This window comes from Peromyscus maniculatus, chromosome X, assembly GCF_049852395.1.
Source record: "Peromyscus maniculatus bairdii isolate BWxNUB_F1_BW_parent chromosome X, HU_Pman_BW_mat_3.1, whole genome shotgun sequence".
Taxonomy (NCBI): domain Eukaryota; kingdom Metazoa; phylum Chordata; class Mammalia; order Rodentia; family Cricetidae; genus Peromyscus; species Peromyscus maniculatus.
Window position 1 is genome coordinate 79,489,077 of NC_134875.1, and position 15,446 is coordinate 79,504,522.

General features: G+C 40.1%; 1 protein-coding gene across 4 annotated transcripts in view; it reads left to right on the top strand.

Annotated features, from left to right (window-relative positions):
• Nucleotides 1-12,698, top strand: part of LOC102904905 (fibronectin type III domain containing protein 3C1-like) — a 65,745-nt gene extending 53,047 nt beyond the window's left edge. For all 4 annotated transcript variants that reach the window (XM_042269326.2, XM_015986256.3, XM_076562828.1 and 1 more), the window contains 5 exons: nucleotides 6,222-6,496; nucleotides 6,780-6,992; nucleotides 7,409-7,575; nucleotides 10,919-11,040; nucleotides 11,947-12,698. In XM_042269326.2, the coding sequence (XP_042125260.2) occupies nucleotides 6,222-6,496; nucleotides 6,780-6,992; nucleotides 7,409-7,575; nucleotides 10,919-11,040; nucleotides 11,947-12,282 (1,113 nt within the window). In that variant the 3' untranslated portion in view covers nucleotides 12,283-12,698. The remainder of the gene's footprint in view (nucleotides 1-6,221; nucleotides 6,497-6,779; nucleotides 6,993-7,408; nucleotides 7,576-10,918; nucleotides 11,041-11,946) is intronic.
• Nucleotides 12,699-15,446: the final 2,748 nt, after the last annotated feature.

Below are 15,446 nucleotides of genomic sequence, written 5' to 3' on the forward strand. Positions count from 1 at the left end.
TAAACTTGGCACAGACACTCATCAGAAGTCAAGAAAGTAAGAGAATGACCTTCTTTTACTGGCTAGGTTTGTTAAAAGGGTTGCTGGAGCGGGGGCGAGGGCAGGGGCTGGAAATTTTCTTGAATGATCAGAATGGTCTTGTTGGTTAGATGAGATGATGTTCATGACTAAACTAGGATTGCAGGAATGCTGTATTCTATTAAAGTCTGGCTTCAGGAAACTGAAACTGTTAGTTTCATGAAAAGGGGTACTATTCAGACCAGAATTGGGCTGCCTTCAAGACAAGATGGTTGCACATCTGTTCCCTCAATTCAAGCTCTATGATTTGGTAGGAAGACAGGGCAACCAAGTCTCTAATAGTACTTCCTGTTAGGGAGGGGCGACAGTTCTAGGATTGAAGGGTCTGTAGGAGGAGGACAGCTTTAAGGCTTTCTTGTGAGCTCACTCTGCTAGGAAAAACTGAAGTAACTCTGTCATCCAAAAACTTCTAGAAAGGGTTACTAGAACAAGGGAGGAAGAGGAATCCCAGAATGATCATGATTATCAGGAGCAGCCCAAAGGAGCAACTAAGAATGTGAAAGGGTTAATCATGAGATGGAGGACTGCTGAAGAGCAATGGCTCTATCCTTTAATTATTTTAATTTAATTTTATCATCATGCCTGGCACCCACAAAGGCCAGAAGAGAGAGCAGAGGATCCCCTGGAACAGGAATTACAGATGGTTGTGGGCCACTGTATGGTGCTGGGAACTGGACCCAGGACCTCTGGAAGAGCAGCAAGTGCTCTTCATTGTCAAGCCATCTCTGCGGCCCACTATCCTTTAAACCTTGTGCGCCATCTCTACCAGAGCTGACTTACTGGTAAAGAAATGCACTGTTCATTCAGAAGTGCACACATAGGCCCCATAGGTGGCCTCTAGAAAACAGGGAGGGCCTGGCAGTTCTCAATGACAGCAGCAGCTGGGGAACAGATCTGCCCTTGGATTGTCAGAAGCTAATGTGTACTGATGCTGAAGAGATGTTGAGGGGGTTGTAGGCAGGTAAGAAAAATCTCTGGAAAGTGATTATAGTAGCCTGATTGCAGAAGTCTTTGCCTCAACTCCAGCCAGCCCAAGCACATAATAATCGGTTTCAGGGGTTTTCTACTGGGCGTGGTGCAGTTCCCCTGTGGAGGAAAGCCAAACAGATATGGGGCAGGAAAGCCTGATCTGCTACCAGGAAAGGTGAGCATAGTCCCAGCATGAGGAGAACAGGGAGGAGTTAGGGGATTTCATGGGATTGGTGGGTAGTAAGACAGTCTGGTTGAAGTAAGGACCCCTGTCTGAGGGGGAGGGAGGGTAGTAAGAGGATGGACAGATTAGGAAGTGGATCGGAGAGGATGCCATCAACCCTCCTTGTCCTCTGGGATGCAGCTGAGGCATACCAAGCTGGTTCTTTTGGTCAGGTACCAGTAGCGCTCCTGAAATTCAAGCTCTGGTTGAATTTCTGCCTGTGTGATGGAGTGAGGTGGGGGAGAGGAGAAAAGTTACGTGTGCAAAAGAAAGATAGTAAGGAATATCCCTGCCCTAGACTATAGGACAACCCAGAGATGGGCCATTCAGTTCCCCAGGGTGACAGAGCCTTTGTCTGTCTTATGGCCTTTGCAGGGGATGATAGCATCCCTTTGAGGCAATATGGATGCTTTGAGGAGGAGGAGGGGGAAAGCCTCTCATTGATGACAGTGGTGGCCTTTGGTGTAAGGAAACACGATTCTCTCCAAATCTAGGAGATGGATTGAATGATGCTGTAGGTACATACAGAGTCAGGATAGATGATGGCTGCAGCATTCCAGGCTGAGGGTAGGACCCTGGTGAGTACAGTGAGCTCTGCCGCTGAGGAGTGGTCTAGGGAAGGAGGAAGTTTGCCTCCTCTACTCACTGAGAATGGAAGCAGTTGAGAGTGTCATGATACCTCTCAACAATAGGAACCCAACAAGGAGGGGTCCTTGAGGGTGCTGCTACCCTCAGTCAACTTATCCAGGGTCCCAGGAATGGGAGTGGTATTGAGCTGGTGAAAAACCTTAAGGGTCTCATCTACTGTAGTTGTGAGGTACGTGTGGGTCACAGAAAGGGTGTTGTTTGTATCTGGGAGCAGAGTGTCATGGATAATGGAGGGCAGGGCTGTCCAGAGGCTGCAAGGTAGAGCAAGCTGATGTGATCAGACTCGAGGCAAAGCAGGAACTAGAGGAGAGGACAGGAAAAAACAGACTGATGAGAGATATTTTGAAGGCTGTGGGGAACAGAACTTGCCTGAAGTTAGAGACAGAAGGCGCCAGCTCTGACATACAGCATCAGTTTGTTTACAGAAATAGGCTACAGGTTGGAGCTAATTACAGCAGTTGGGCCAGAAGAACTCAGACCTGGTTACAGATGCTGTGGATGTAAAGTAAAGGTGAAAAGCACATGGTGAAGAAAGCACCCTTGAGATTAAGAGAGTGAAGTGAGTTTTTGACGGGGCCGGGGGTGAGAAAGGAGGGATCCCTAAGGGATAGGGATGACTGGGTAGATGGGAACAACAGAACCGTTAACCCATCTGAAGGCCCTGTGTGAAGTGATAGGAATCCTTGGATTTAAGGGCTGCAAGGATAATAGTATTTGGCGGGAAGGAGTTCTGAGAATGAGGCTGTCCAGCCCAAGGAGGCAAAGGATGATGTGTTTGAGTCTCCGTAGCCCCACAGGGGGAAATGGGTATTTGAGTACTGAAATATACTGAGGGGGTGTTTTTGAGGGAGGTGTGCACCAGTTGGTGGTGTCAGGCAATTATTCAGACAACTTATGTCCATATAATGTGGTCTACCTGAGAGAAAGATCAAAAAGAAAAGAAAAGACAAGGACACATTTATTTCAGTTAAACCTGAGGGCTCTTGTCAGAAGAAGAGAAAGATAGAGCAAATTTCTCTTATACAGGCTAGAGTTTCTATAGGGCTTGTGGTGACAGGGCAGTCAGTGGGCTGGGCATTTTCCGGAGGGGCAGAATGGCCTTATCAGTTAGATGGGATAGTGTTGTCAAACTAGGATGTGTAGGAATGGTATTAGTGCCTTTGACTTTGGGGAATTTGAAAACTGTCAGTTGCATAAAAGAAGCGGCTAATATGACCTGCGCAATGATACCAGTTGACATGCCAACATAGATGAGGGAAATCCCATAAACCCACTCCTAGACGAAAAGCTACAGGCAATTAAAGACTGCTGTGAGGGGAGTTACTCTTCTCCAGGGATGAGACCCCCATCATAGGTTATGCAATCCCAAGTGGTCAGCGTTAAAAGTACACACACACACAAATGCAACTTCTGAGTTTGTTTAGTGTTACGTGTGTGCACGCGCGGAGCAATAATAAACGATCAGAGGCCATGGATTTGAAAGGGATGGAGCATAGGAGGTGCTGGAGATAGGAGAAGGCGGGGAAAGAATGTAATTATATTTTAACTAATATAAGGGGTCTCCAGGTTGGAATGGGCTTGCCTTCAAACTAAGATGGCCGTGCTTTTGCTTTCTAAGTGACAGTTATTACAGTTAAGAAAATCTTTAGAGAGTCTTTATTCCAAACAAATTGACTCCACCTGGAAACTGTGCCCCTCTGCCAGTTCTTACATAAATTTTCCCATGTACTAGCTGGAAGTGATCTGCTTTTTCTGAAAAACTAGAATATAATATATGTAACTTAAAAGTTTGCAGGGGAAGTACAAACTTAAAATAATCTGAAATGTGCTCTCTGTAAAATTTAAGCCATCACAATACCATAGGGCTGTATGGAAAACTAATGGTAAAATTCAGTAAGACAATGTGATTGGTTCACTAGAAAAAAACAAGAAAGTTAGAAAAACTTCTTTAAAAACTGACAAACATAAAAACAGTAGAGGATGGGCTGGAGAGATGGCTCAGAGGTTAAGAGCACTGACTGCTCTTCCAGAGGTCCTGAGTTCAATTCCCAGCAACCACATGGTGTCTCACAACCATCTGTAATGAGATCTGGCGCCCTCTTCTGTATACATAATAAATAAATAAATCTTAAAAAGAAAAAAACAACAACCTCAATTTTCATTAAAGAGATTATAATAATTTAAAAAAAAGTAGAGGGGCTAGGGTGATCAGTGTGAGAGGCCATGGGTTCATCTGCACTAAAATGAGATAGACACAAATCACTAATTTATGCAATAGAACAGCATTAGTTTTACAAACACAGGACAGTTTTATACATGTACATGAAACAGTACAGAAGAAATGAAAACTAGTCTTTAAAAACCACAAAGTACTGAAACTCAGCCTAGGTGATGTCTAGCCCTGTAGTCATGACAGAAACTGTCTGTACACTAAAACCACTTAGAAATTTCCAGTCCCAAATGGAGAATTCTACAAAGAAGTTAAAGAGAAATTAACAGTGAGTTTACATCTTCCTTTCCAGAAAATAGACACTAAAATAAAACCGTAAACCAAACCAAGCAAAGTGGCACATACATGTAGTCTCAACTACTCAAGGCTGAAATGCTAGGATCCCTTTAACCCAGAGGTTTCGGTCCAAACTGGGCAACATAGCAAGAATCTGTCTCTTAAAAATAAATAAAAGTGTTAAACTCATAAACAATAATAAAACCAAAAAAGAAACTTTCTGTAAAAAAAAAAATAATAGGCCGGGCGGTGGTGGCGCACGCCTTTAATCCCAGCACTCGGGAGGCAGAGCCAGGCGAATCTCTGTGAGTTTGAGGCCAGCCTGGGCTACCAAGTGAGCTCCAGGAAAAGGCGCAAAGCTACACAGAGAAACCCTGTCTCGAAAAACCAAAAATAATAATAATAATAATAATAATAATAATAATAATAATAATAAGAGAAAATCTTTGTGATCTGTGTCTAGGCAAACACTTGATACCAAAAGCACAGCCCACAAAATGAAATAGTGGTAACTCTGACCTACTCAAAGTTTAAAACTTTTACTTTTTATCCTCTAAAAAGCATGAAAAGTGAACCTGCAAGTTGGGAGATAATATTTGTGATATGCATATCTTGCAAAGGACTAGCACCTAAATTATATAAAGAACTTTCAAAACTCAGCAGTTAATTCAAACAAAGTTAGAAAATGCATACAGATTAGTGACTAAAGAGAATATGCACATGGCAAGTGAGCACATGCAAAGATGTTTAGCATCATTTACTATTGGGGGAATGCACAAGAAAATTCCATTCTGTATCCTTCAGAATGCCTAAGCTAAGGAATAATGATAACACCAAGTGCTGTCAAAGACATAAGGAAACTGGTCACTTACACTTTACTGATGAGAATTATAGCCCTTCCAGAAAAGAGCACAGCAGCATCTTACGTTTATTTGTAGGAAACAAATATCTTTCAACAGATGTATAAATAAACTATGATACATCTTTACTGTGACATACTGTTCAGTAATAAAAATGAACAAAGTATGAATATATACAATAGCTGAAAGCTCTCCAGAGAATTACAGTAACTACAAAAAGATGAGCCTGCATCAAAGTTTTATGTTGCATTATTCAATTTACATAATATTCTGAAAATGGCAAAATTGTAGTAATGATGGCTAACAGTGGTTTCCAGAAGTTAGAGGATGGGCAGAGTAGGAACATACTGTGGCTGTAAGAGGATCACATGGAATCCTGTGATAAAACTTCTTTCTATTGAAGCAGTCATGGTCACTGACTAAAACTTAAGTACACACACAAATAATTGCACACAATTCTGAAAAACATCAGTGGGTTTTATCAGTGACGGTTTTCGGGTTTTAGTTTTGAGCTGTAGCTATTGAAAATAATGTCTTCAGAGGAAAGTAGGTACAGGATATATGTATATTTATAATGATCTCAAAATGAAAAATTATGCTTTCCCAAGATCAGTGAAATTGATTGACTGGATGGGAATATATCAGAGATAAAAACTCAAGCATGAAAAATGGAGAAAAGCTTTGTGTCATAATTGACGAGTCTTGTGGGGTATACTTTTCCTAAAATATGCATATTAACACTTCTGACTTTCCTTCCCCCATGTGCACTCTTTACCTTCCTAAAGTGCTTACAGCCTGCAAGTCTCAGCATGTATTTCTGCAACATAGAACCAAATTGTTAGACTATGAGTTTATGATGCACTGTTTTGTTATGCAACAAAATGGTTCATGCACAGAAATCGTTAAATGAATTGCTAACAAAGCATGCGTTTTTCAGGCTGTAAATATAGTTGGGGTTGGAATGTTTGGAGGAACTGGAAAAGTAGCTACACCAGGAACTGTACCCGCCATAGTTCCAATGTTACAAGAAGTTGAAGACAAAGTGCCTGCCAAATTGTCGTCAACTTGCATAGCTATCCAATGGGAAGAGCCAGACTGCCATGGCTCTCCAATCACTGGATATAACATCGAATACGGAGATAAAAAAATCTTGACTGTTGATAGAGTAACAGAGTATGTTCTGAAAAATCTACAGCCTAACACTACATACAGGTAAGTCACTCGTATCTTATTTTGGATAAATCAAAAAAATGTTGAGAATTTTGAGCAGATCTGCATTTGTGTGTTTAATACACTTCAGATTTCTTTTGAATTCTGCTTCGTTGGTGAAATTTGATGTTTCTGCTTCCCATCAATAATTTTCAATAGTAGTTCTGTCTTGTAATCAGTATAATAGTTATTCTATATAGAGATATAGTGGGTTGGGTTATATGAAGAAAAGTATTTCCTTTACTCAATATAAAATTCATATATTTTAATTTATTTTTACCACTAGAATCAGAATTCAAGCTATGAATCATTACGGACTAAGCCCTTTTAGCCCACCAATAAGAAGCAAAACCAAACCACTACCACCAGCACCTCCACAGCTTGCTTGTGTGATCTGTGGACACCAGAGTCTCAGGCTCAAATGGGGCAATGCTCCAAGCAAAAAATCACTTGCCAACTTCATAACCTACAAGTTATTAATGGAAGATCGATCTGGCAGGTAACTACTTTTACCATTTAACGTCTATTGCAACTAAAAAACAGTTTAAATTGTTATACCTTGCCTCTTGCCGGGCATGCTCACTCTCTCTGTCTCTGTGTGTGTGTGTGTGTGTGTGTGTGTCTTAATCTATAATTTCAGTGAACTAAGTAGGCTAGAAACATTGCTCTGTGAAACATAATACTTTCAGTTCTTATCCATGTTTTCGCTTCCTCCTAACCACTTTTTCCTTTACTTAATGCAATGTAAGTACCAGAGAATAAATGATAAAGACCAGCGCCTTGACAGTATATGATCTTATGACTTGATTTCTTTTTGCCTTTTTGTTTGTTTTCCCTTTCTGGCTTATTTGTACTTTCTTGGACTCAACTGTTGATTATAATATTGCTTCCTAATCTTTATCTTTTTCCCCTCAGATTTACTGTCATTTACAATGGGCCTGATCTGACTCACAAAGTGCAAAAATTGAGTGAATATACACAATACAAGTTTAAAATCCAGGCATGTAATGAAGCTGGTGAGGGACCACAGTCTGATGTCTACACTTTCACTACAACGAAGACCCCACCTGCTGCACTTAAAGGTAAATGGTGCACACAGACACTGAACATCTTAGTAGAGCTTTCTCAGCACATATATACAATTGAGCAGTAATTAGAAAATGCTATATTAAGAGAGGCAACAAGGCTCAGAAGACAAATGCCCCATGCCTTCCCTCATATGAAAAGTGTTGCTTCTCAATTTTTAAAGAAATGTGTTTAGGTGAGAGTAATTGTGGGTAAAGGTGAGGAAACTAGAAATCTTAAGGCTGGGGAGAGACTCTAAGGAAGGGGTAGGGAGGGCATAAAACACGTATATTAAAGTAGAAGGTAGAATACTGGGGTTGAGGAGTGTAAGTAGTAAGATAGAGCTCAGCAGATCGGGGAATTAACCAAAACTAAAAATGTATGAAAATGCCATAAGGAAACCTGTTACTTTGTTTGCTGACGTAAAAATTAAATTAAATCTTGGGGCTAAAGAGATGGTTCAGTGGTTAGGAGCACTGGATGCTCTTCCAGAGAACCAGGGTTTGATTCCCAGTGCCTACATGACAGCTCACAACCGTCTCTAACTACAGTTCCAGGGGATCCAGTGCCCTCTTCTGGCCTCCACAGGTACCAGGCACACACGCAGTGCAGACATACATATATGCAGGCAAAACATCCACACACATAAAATAAATAAATAGTTTAAAATTTAAATTAAATTAAATCTTTAAAAAATAGCAGTAGTAATTTTTTTAATTCACTAATAGACTACCAAAAAAGTAGTGCCTAATTGTGTATTTAAGGATCAATGAAAAGATTTATTAAGACTTCAGGCCTGATGGTGGTGGTGCATGCCTTTAATCCCAGCACTCCGGAGGCAGAGGCAGGTAGATCTCTGAATTTTAAGCCTGCCTAGTCTACAGAGCAAGTTCCAGGACAGCCAGGGCTGTTACACAGAGAAGCCCTGTCTCAAAAAAATATTTTAAAAAGTATTAATAAGACTCCCACAAGCCGGGCGGTGGTGGCGCACGCCTTTAATCCCAGCACTCGGGAGGCAGAGGCAGGCGGATCTCTGTGAGTTCGAGGCCAGCCTGGTCTACCAAGTGAGTTCCAGGAGAGGCGCAAAGCTACACACGAGAAACCCTGTCTCGAAAAACCAAAAAAAAAAAAAAAAAAAAATAAGACTCCCACAATCAATATTTTTTCAAATATCTTAGAGAGCATCTAATTCCACCACTACCGCTTTTAAGAGTAAGGCATGATTTAAAAAAAAAATGGGGCTGGAGAGATGGCTCAGCAGTTAAGAGCTCTGGCTGCTCTTCCAGAGAACCTGAGTTCAATTCTCAGCATGCACATGACAACTCACAAATGTCTGTAACTCCAGTTCCGGGGGAATCTGACACCTCCACACCAATGCACATAAAATAAAGTTAAATAAATTTTTTTTAGAAAAGAGTAAGACATGGCGCCTAAGACATGCCTCAAAGGTTAAGAGCACTTGTTGCTCTTTCACAGGACCCAGGCTATGTTCCCAGCACCCACTTGGTGGTTCACAACCATCCATAACTCCAGTTCCAGGGAGTCCAGTGCCCTCTCAGACCTCTGTGAGCACCAAGCATACACACTGGTGCCCATACTTATATGCAGGCAAAACACAGGCTCCTGATTTCCATAATTGTGTGCCTCCCACATTGTCATATCTACTCATTGCTACACATTATACTTTCTCAAATGGTATGTTAGGAAAAAATTATCAATTCACAGGTATAGCTATACTGATTAAAGCTAAGTTATTATGTAAACTTTGATCAATTTATTTCTGAAACTATGGGTTTACTCTCCTTATCAGTGTTGTAGGGTATGCACCAGAGACGACTGCTCAAACATGGGGTTAAGCTAATAGCAAGTGTTTATTAGCAGGCCCAAAACTACACTAGGTGTGCAGGATCCCACTGTAGCAGTGGGCCTTTCTCAGGGTGGGCTTTTAAGCACAAAAACCATGTTCTGGGTTGACATACTTCAGTTAACAAGAACAGTTAGCCAGAAAAGAAACTACAGAAGCCAAAAGGCAAGGTTAGTACGTTTAGAGACTTTCCCAGAACTATGGACTTTGGTGGATTAGGTCTTTGTTTTAGTTTCGGCAGGTGATGCTGTTCACATGCTGAGTTTTAGAGCCTAAACCACTCCCATCATGGAGTCAGTTGTGCTAAGGTCTGGGCCCTGTTACAATCAGAACAGTAAAATGCTATGTATCACACTCACAATGAGTCCAAGTTTACAGGTCTCAGAACCTTGGGTGTATGGATTATTTTTCCTTCTCCCAGTTGTGATGTTTGGTTGATCTAATCTTTCCACATGAGTTCAATCACTATTTTTATTTATTTTATATGCATTGATGTTTTGCCTGCATATATGCCTGTGTGAGGATGTTGGATCCTCCTGGAACTGAAGTAACAGATAATTATGAGCGGCCATGTAGGTGCTGGGAATTGAACCTGGGTCCTCTGGAAGAGCAGCCCATGCTGTTAATTGCTGAGCCATCTCTCTAGCCCCCAAGTTCAATCACTAATATGAAATCATTCTTCTCCAGTGTAATGCTAAGTGAAACGCATTCAAAATAAATCAATTGTGCTTAGATGACGATAATGCTTTCTTCTTTTCCTAAGTAATATCCCTATATATTTAAGCCCCATTTTCTTAAAATGTGGAGACTAACAACTTAGTGTGTTCTTTCCTACGTCACACAGTTGCTGAACTCCTAAAATAAAATTACTTATCCATATGAAAATGTTTCTAAATTTACAACATACCATATAAACACAATGCAGATTATTCTAAAAGGAAAAAACAAAATTAAAATTTATAAAATATGAATAGAAAATCTAAACATGAGCCTGGCGATGATGGCATATGCCCTTGATCCCAGCACATGGGAGGCAGAGGCAGGCAGATCTCTGAGTTCAAGGCCAGCTGGGATACAGAGCAAGTTCTAGGACAGGCTCCAAAGTTACACAGAGAAACCCTGTCTCAATAAAACAAAAAAAAATGGTCTAAACATGCATTATTAATTTATAACTTCATTAAGGTTTTGCTACAATAATGATCCTGATGGTATAACAAAAGTAATTTCAATAAGTATAGTTCTGTTGGGTGTGGTAGTGTACACCTTTAATGCCAGTACAAGGCTATTCTGATCTTCATAGCAAGTTCCAGGCCAGCCACAGCTACATAGGGAAACCATCTCTCAAAATACATAAATATCTTTTTAAGTATGGCTACATATTTCTCCTATTAGGTCTACATGTGCTTGTAATGACTGTGCGGTTATGAGTCATTTCAATGTATTCAGCATCATTAGAGGAAAATACAACCTTCTAAAATGTAATTTTCCTTTTTCAGCACCTAGATTTCACCCCCTGAATAACAACAGTTGTGAAATCAAATGGGATTCCTTGGAGCCAGTTAAAGGTGATCCCATTGTTTACTGTCTTCAAGTCATGAATGGAAAGAAAGCTGAGCAGGTATATTCTTTTACATTTAGTCTTTAACATTACACCAGGCATGGTAGCACAGATCTGTAGCCTCAGCACTTGAGGAGTAAACACAGGAGGATCAAGGTACTCTTTGGCTATGTAACAAGTTTGAGGATAGCCTGGGCTCTGTGAGGCCTTGTTTTAAAAAAAGTATGGGGGGTGTGCACACCTTTAATCCCAGCACTTGTGAAGCAGAGGCAGGCAGATCTGGTCTATAGATTGAGTTCCAGGACAACCAGGGCTATACAGAGAAACCCTGTCTCAAAAAAAATTGTAGTTCTAAGTCCTGCTGAGGTTAGAGCTTTTGGTGGGGAGTATGTTATTTTTAAGTCAAAAGCTTTTAATTTAAATTATATAACTTCAGAATGGTGAGATAGTATCTACAGTTAAAACACTAGCACATTATTAGTACAATTTATATTATTCTTGACTTTTTATTGCAATTATTCAACATAATTTGCTATGGAATATTAGCAGATACACAAACAGATAATGTTATTTTTAAAAAGTGTTTAAAGTAGCTAAATCTTTTCCCAAAGTTTTATCTCATCTGTAACATTTATGTACATAATCTAGCTTATTCATCTAATTAGCTTATTACCATTGAATTGTTTAGTATTTCTTGATTCCACTGGTCGCAATCCATGATTCAAGTCCATACATAATGTAATTAAACTTGAACAGTGGTAGGTTTTTGCTATGCTTTATTGAACAAAATTATCTACTCGATACTGAATCCCCTCCAAACATTAGAAACACTGAGTAACATTTTACTTTTGTTGTGAACATGTTCATGAAACTAATGAATTTTTGTTTGTCTTATTGTAAAACTCGATACAGTATATTTTTTATTGGAAAGAAACAATAATTTCCATTTGATCCTTTTTCCTTTAGATTTACAAAGGACCGAACACTTCCTTTTCCTTTTCCAACTATCTTGCAAATTCAAGATATCGCTTCAAGGTCTGTGCAGGACGCCAGTATGAAAATTCTGATGGCGTGCAAGAGCTCTGGGGACCGTATAGCCCCAGCGCGGTTCTCTCAACTTACAAGCATCAGTCCGGGCATGGCAGAGGCAGTGGGGGTAAAGGCAGAGGCAACCACAATGACAAAGATGAGAAGTACAAGACAGAGATGAGCGATGACACCTTTGTTCTCACTCTTCTCATAGGGTTTGCGCTTATTGCCATCTTGTGTGCTGTCGCAATTCAGTACTTCCTGATCAACTAGCCTGTTCTTTTAGGAAGTAGGAAAGCATATTACATGAAATTAGAAACCTTAGATATAGCTTAACTCATACTTAAGTATAAAAGTTATTGGTAGAAACTAATAATGGCAAAAAAAAAGGCCCTGCCTTAATACTTAAAAACTTTCAATGTGACAGTACAAGAGAATTTTTTAAGGAAATAGGTGTACTTTGAATTCCATCATTTTGTTAACGAAACAGTACATTGTTATGCAAAACTAAGACCTTTTGTTGAAACTATTTCCTGTCTTAACTTTTCAAGTCAATCTTTTTCAAACTTTCTGGTACTATGAGATAAACAACATTGTTCTGGAATTTTATCTGGAAGAAAATGAGAAAAAAAATTCACTTCTACATGTCCAGTTAACATCCCTGTGAAGAAATAAAAGTTTCTACCAAACTTTTGTGCTCTAATTTGTTCAAAATAATGTATTCAATGATTGCTTTCTACCTTGATAAATACTTTGTGTATTAGTCACGGTTCTCTAAAGGAACAGAACTGACAGAGTATAAAGGAACACGAAATCCTGCCATTTGTAGCAAAATTGTGAGAACTGAAGGACAGTCTATTAATTAAAATAAGCCAGACCCAAAAAGAGAAATCTGTCGCTCATATACACAAACCTGAAGAAGTCAGATTGTAGAGCACTGGAGGTCAGGAAGGGGAGGAGAAGGAAAGATGGAGGCTGGCTAAGGGGTATTGGAAGCCAGACCAAAGTAAATAGTTCATTAGTGGTCCACATAGGTAATGACATAGTTTGATCAGTGCGTGCTGCATACATGTGGTGAAACATCACACTGTACCCCCTTAATGTATATATCCAATTATTAAGTGTTAATAAAGTGAAATAGCAATTGAAAGTATCCAAATGTGACAGTGACAGGCTTGGCAGAAAGATGGTAACTGAGTGAGATGGTCCAGTGAGCATCTCCTCTGCAGACACCAGTTTCAACAGTGATCCGTGCACCTATCTGTTTGCACGGGCTCCCAGAGGGCCAGGGAGAGCCAGTGTTGCCGCTCTATAAAAGGAACACTGACGGAAGCAAAAAGGAAAGAGTTGCCTGTGGTGCCCCTCCCTCTCCTCCATGCGGCTCAGCTGAAGACACCTCACACTTGGGAAAAAGAATTAAATCCAGAATTTAGACTTGAAACTCAATGCCAAGCAGGGCCCCATATCTTCTGGCCCCAGGCCTGTATCCTCAAACTGAGCATCTCCCCCCCTTCCCCCCCCCCCTGCCGAGCCTGGTATCTAAGGGACCACCTGTACTACCTGCCTCTCAACCTCAGATAGAAGAGCTGTGAGAGCATCCCACCCACTGAGGTGCAGAGAAGGAAAATGAGAACACTTACTCTTAGAACTCAGTGCCTGGGCCACTACACTGAGACCTGGTACCTGACAGAACCCCAATGCCCCTATCTCCCAGGCCAATATTTATAGATGGAACCTTGAGACATGCCCAGCACCAGGAAGGGACCTACTTTTTGGTGAGACTGACTTCCAAGCTATATGACCACAGGCCAAGCACAGAGAAGAAAAATCGAGTGCCAACTCACTGCATAGGAGCATAATACTAGCTCTCCACAATGAAGCCCAGGAGTAAGCAGAATACTTAAGCAATGACTGACCATGGGCCAATTGCCAGATAAGAGGTATCAGGGTTCATTGTAGTTCCAAGTGGAAGCTTACAAGGCTAGACTACCATTCTTAGACACTCTCAGTTTGTTCTCAGCAAGACACCAGCTGCAGATTTAGGAAAAATCAGGCTTGAGGTGCCCTCTAGTGCTTAAGTAGCAGAAATGAGCATAGACTCAAAAAACAGCCGACAATTTCCGGATTGACAAAATCAGATCGAGAAAATATTTAAAAGGTGCCTAATCCTTCATTGAACTCACTGTTGTACACCAACAAGCACCAAGTACTTTCCATGTACCAGTACTCTACTTACGGAACAAAAATAAGGCTCTAGAAACTGATTACATAATAACCCATGCCTGAAAAGCTTCATACCAAAACGTTCAAAGAGGCTACTTTAAAGAAACTCAATGGACTTCAGAAGAACAGAGAAATAATCCAATAGAATAATGGAGTAACTGATTTTTTTAAATCAAAGACAAATTCTTTTTTATGGGGGGGGGGCGTTATTTCTGCCCAGGCTGAGAAATCACTCAAAATCTACTGGCTTCTGCCTCCTGAGTACTGGGAGTATAGATGTGATGTGTACCACCACACCCGTCTATAAAGGTTCTTGAGCTGAAATTTATACTAAGTGAAATTTAAAACCTGATAGAAAGTGTGGATGGTAGAACAGGAAACAAAGGGAGGAAGCTTCAAGACAGGCTGCTTGAAAACACATAATCAGATGAGAAAGAAAACTGAGAGAAATGAAGAAAGCACCTGGGAGCTTTGAGATGGCATTAGAAGAGCAAAATTGAGTTACAAAGGCAAGGGAGACAAGAATGCCAAAGGGAGCAAAGGTCGAGCAAATTTAGGCCACCAGACCTGTCCTGTAAGAAATGGTAGAGACTACTTCAGACAAGTCAAAACTAATGAGCAAGAAGAAAGTATTAAGAGGAATAAAATTCACCAGTATGGATAATTACTCAAATTCAGAATGTTCTAATGTGATAAACATGGTTTGCAAACTGTTCATATATTTACTACAGATGAAAAAACAAAGTAACAGTAAACAAAATAACTATATTAATATGTTAAGAGATTAGCAATAAGGATTAAAAAACAAGACACAACTAAATATTATCTAGAAGACCCCAGTTTAAATGTAAAGAGATAGATAAAAGTAAAGAGATACAAAAAGAGAGATCATGCAGAAGAAGGCAGGAGCAGCTATCTGTGTTTCAGGCAATGAGAGCTTTAGAATTAGGAAAATTGTCAAGACAAAAAAAAGGATATTACATGATAAAAAAGGATTAATTCTCTAATCCTTTATTCTTAATTTGTATACACCTAACAATAGATAGAGTTCCAAATTACAAATGAGACAAACATTGACAAAATAACTATGAAAAAAAAACAAAGCTTACTTTGGAATTCTGCTTGGAAACATCAACATCCTTTACTAAGATAGAGCAGGAAGAAAATAAAGGACATAGCATAACTGAACTCAACTGTACCACCAGCCAATTTAT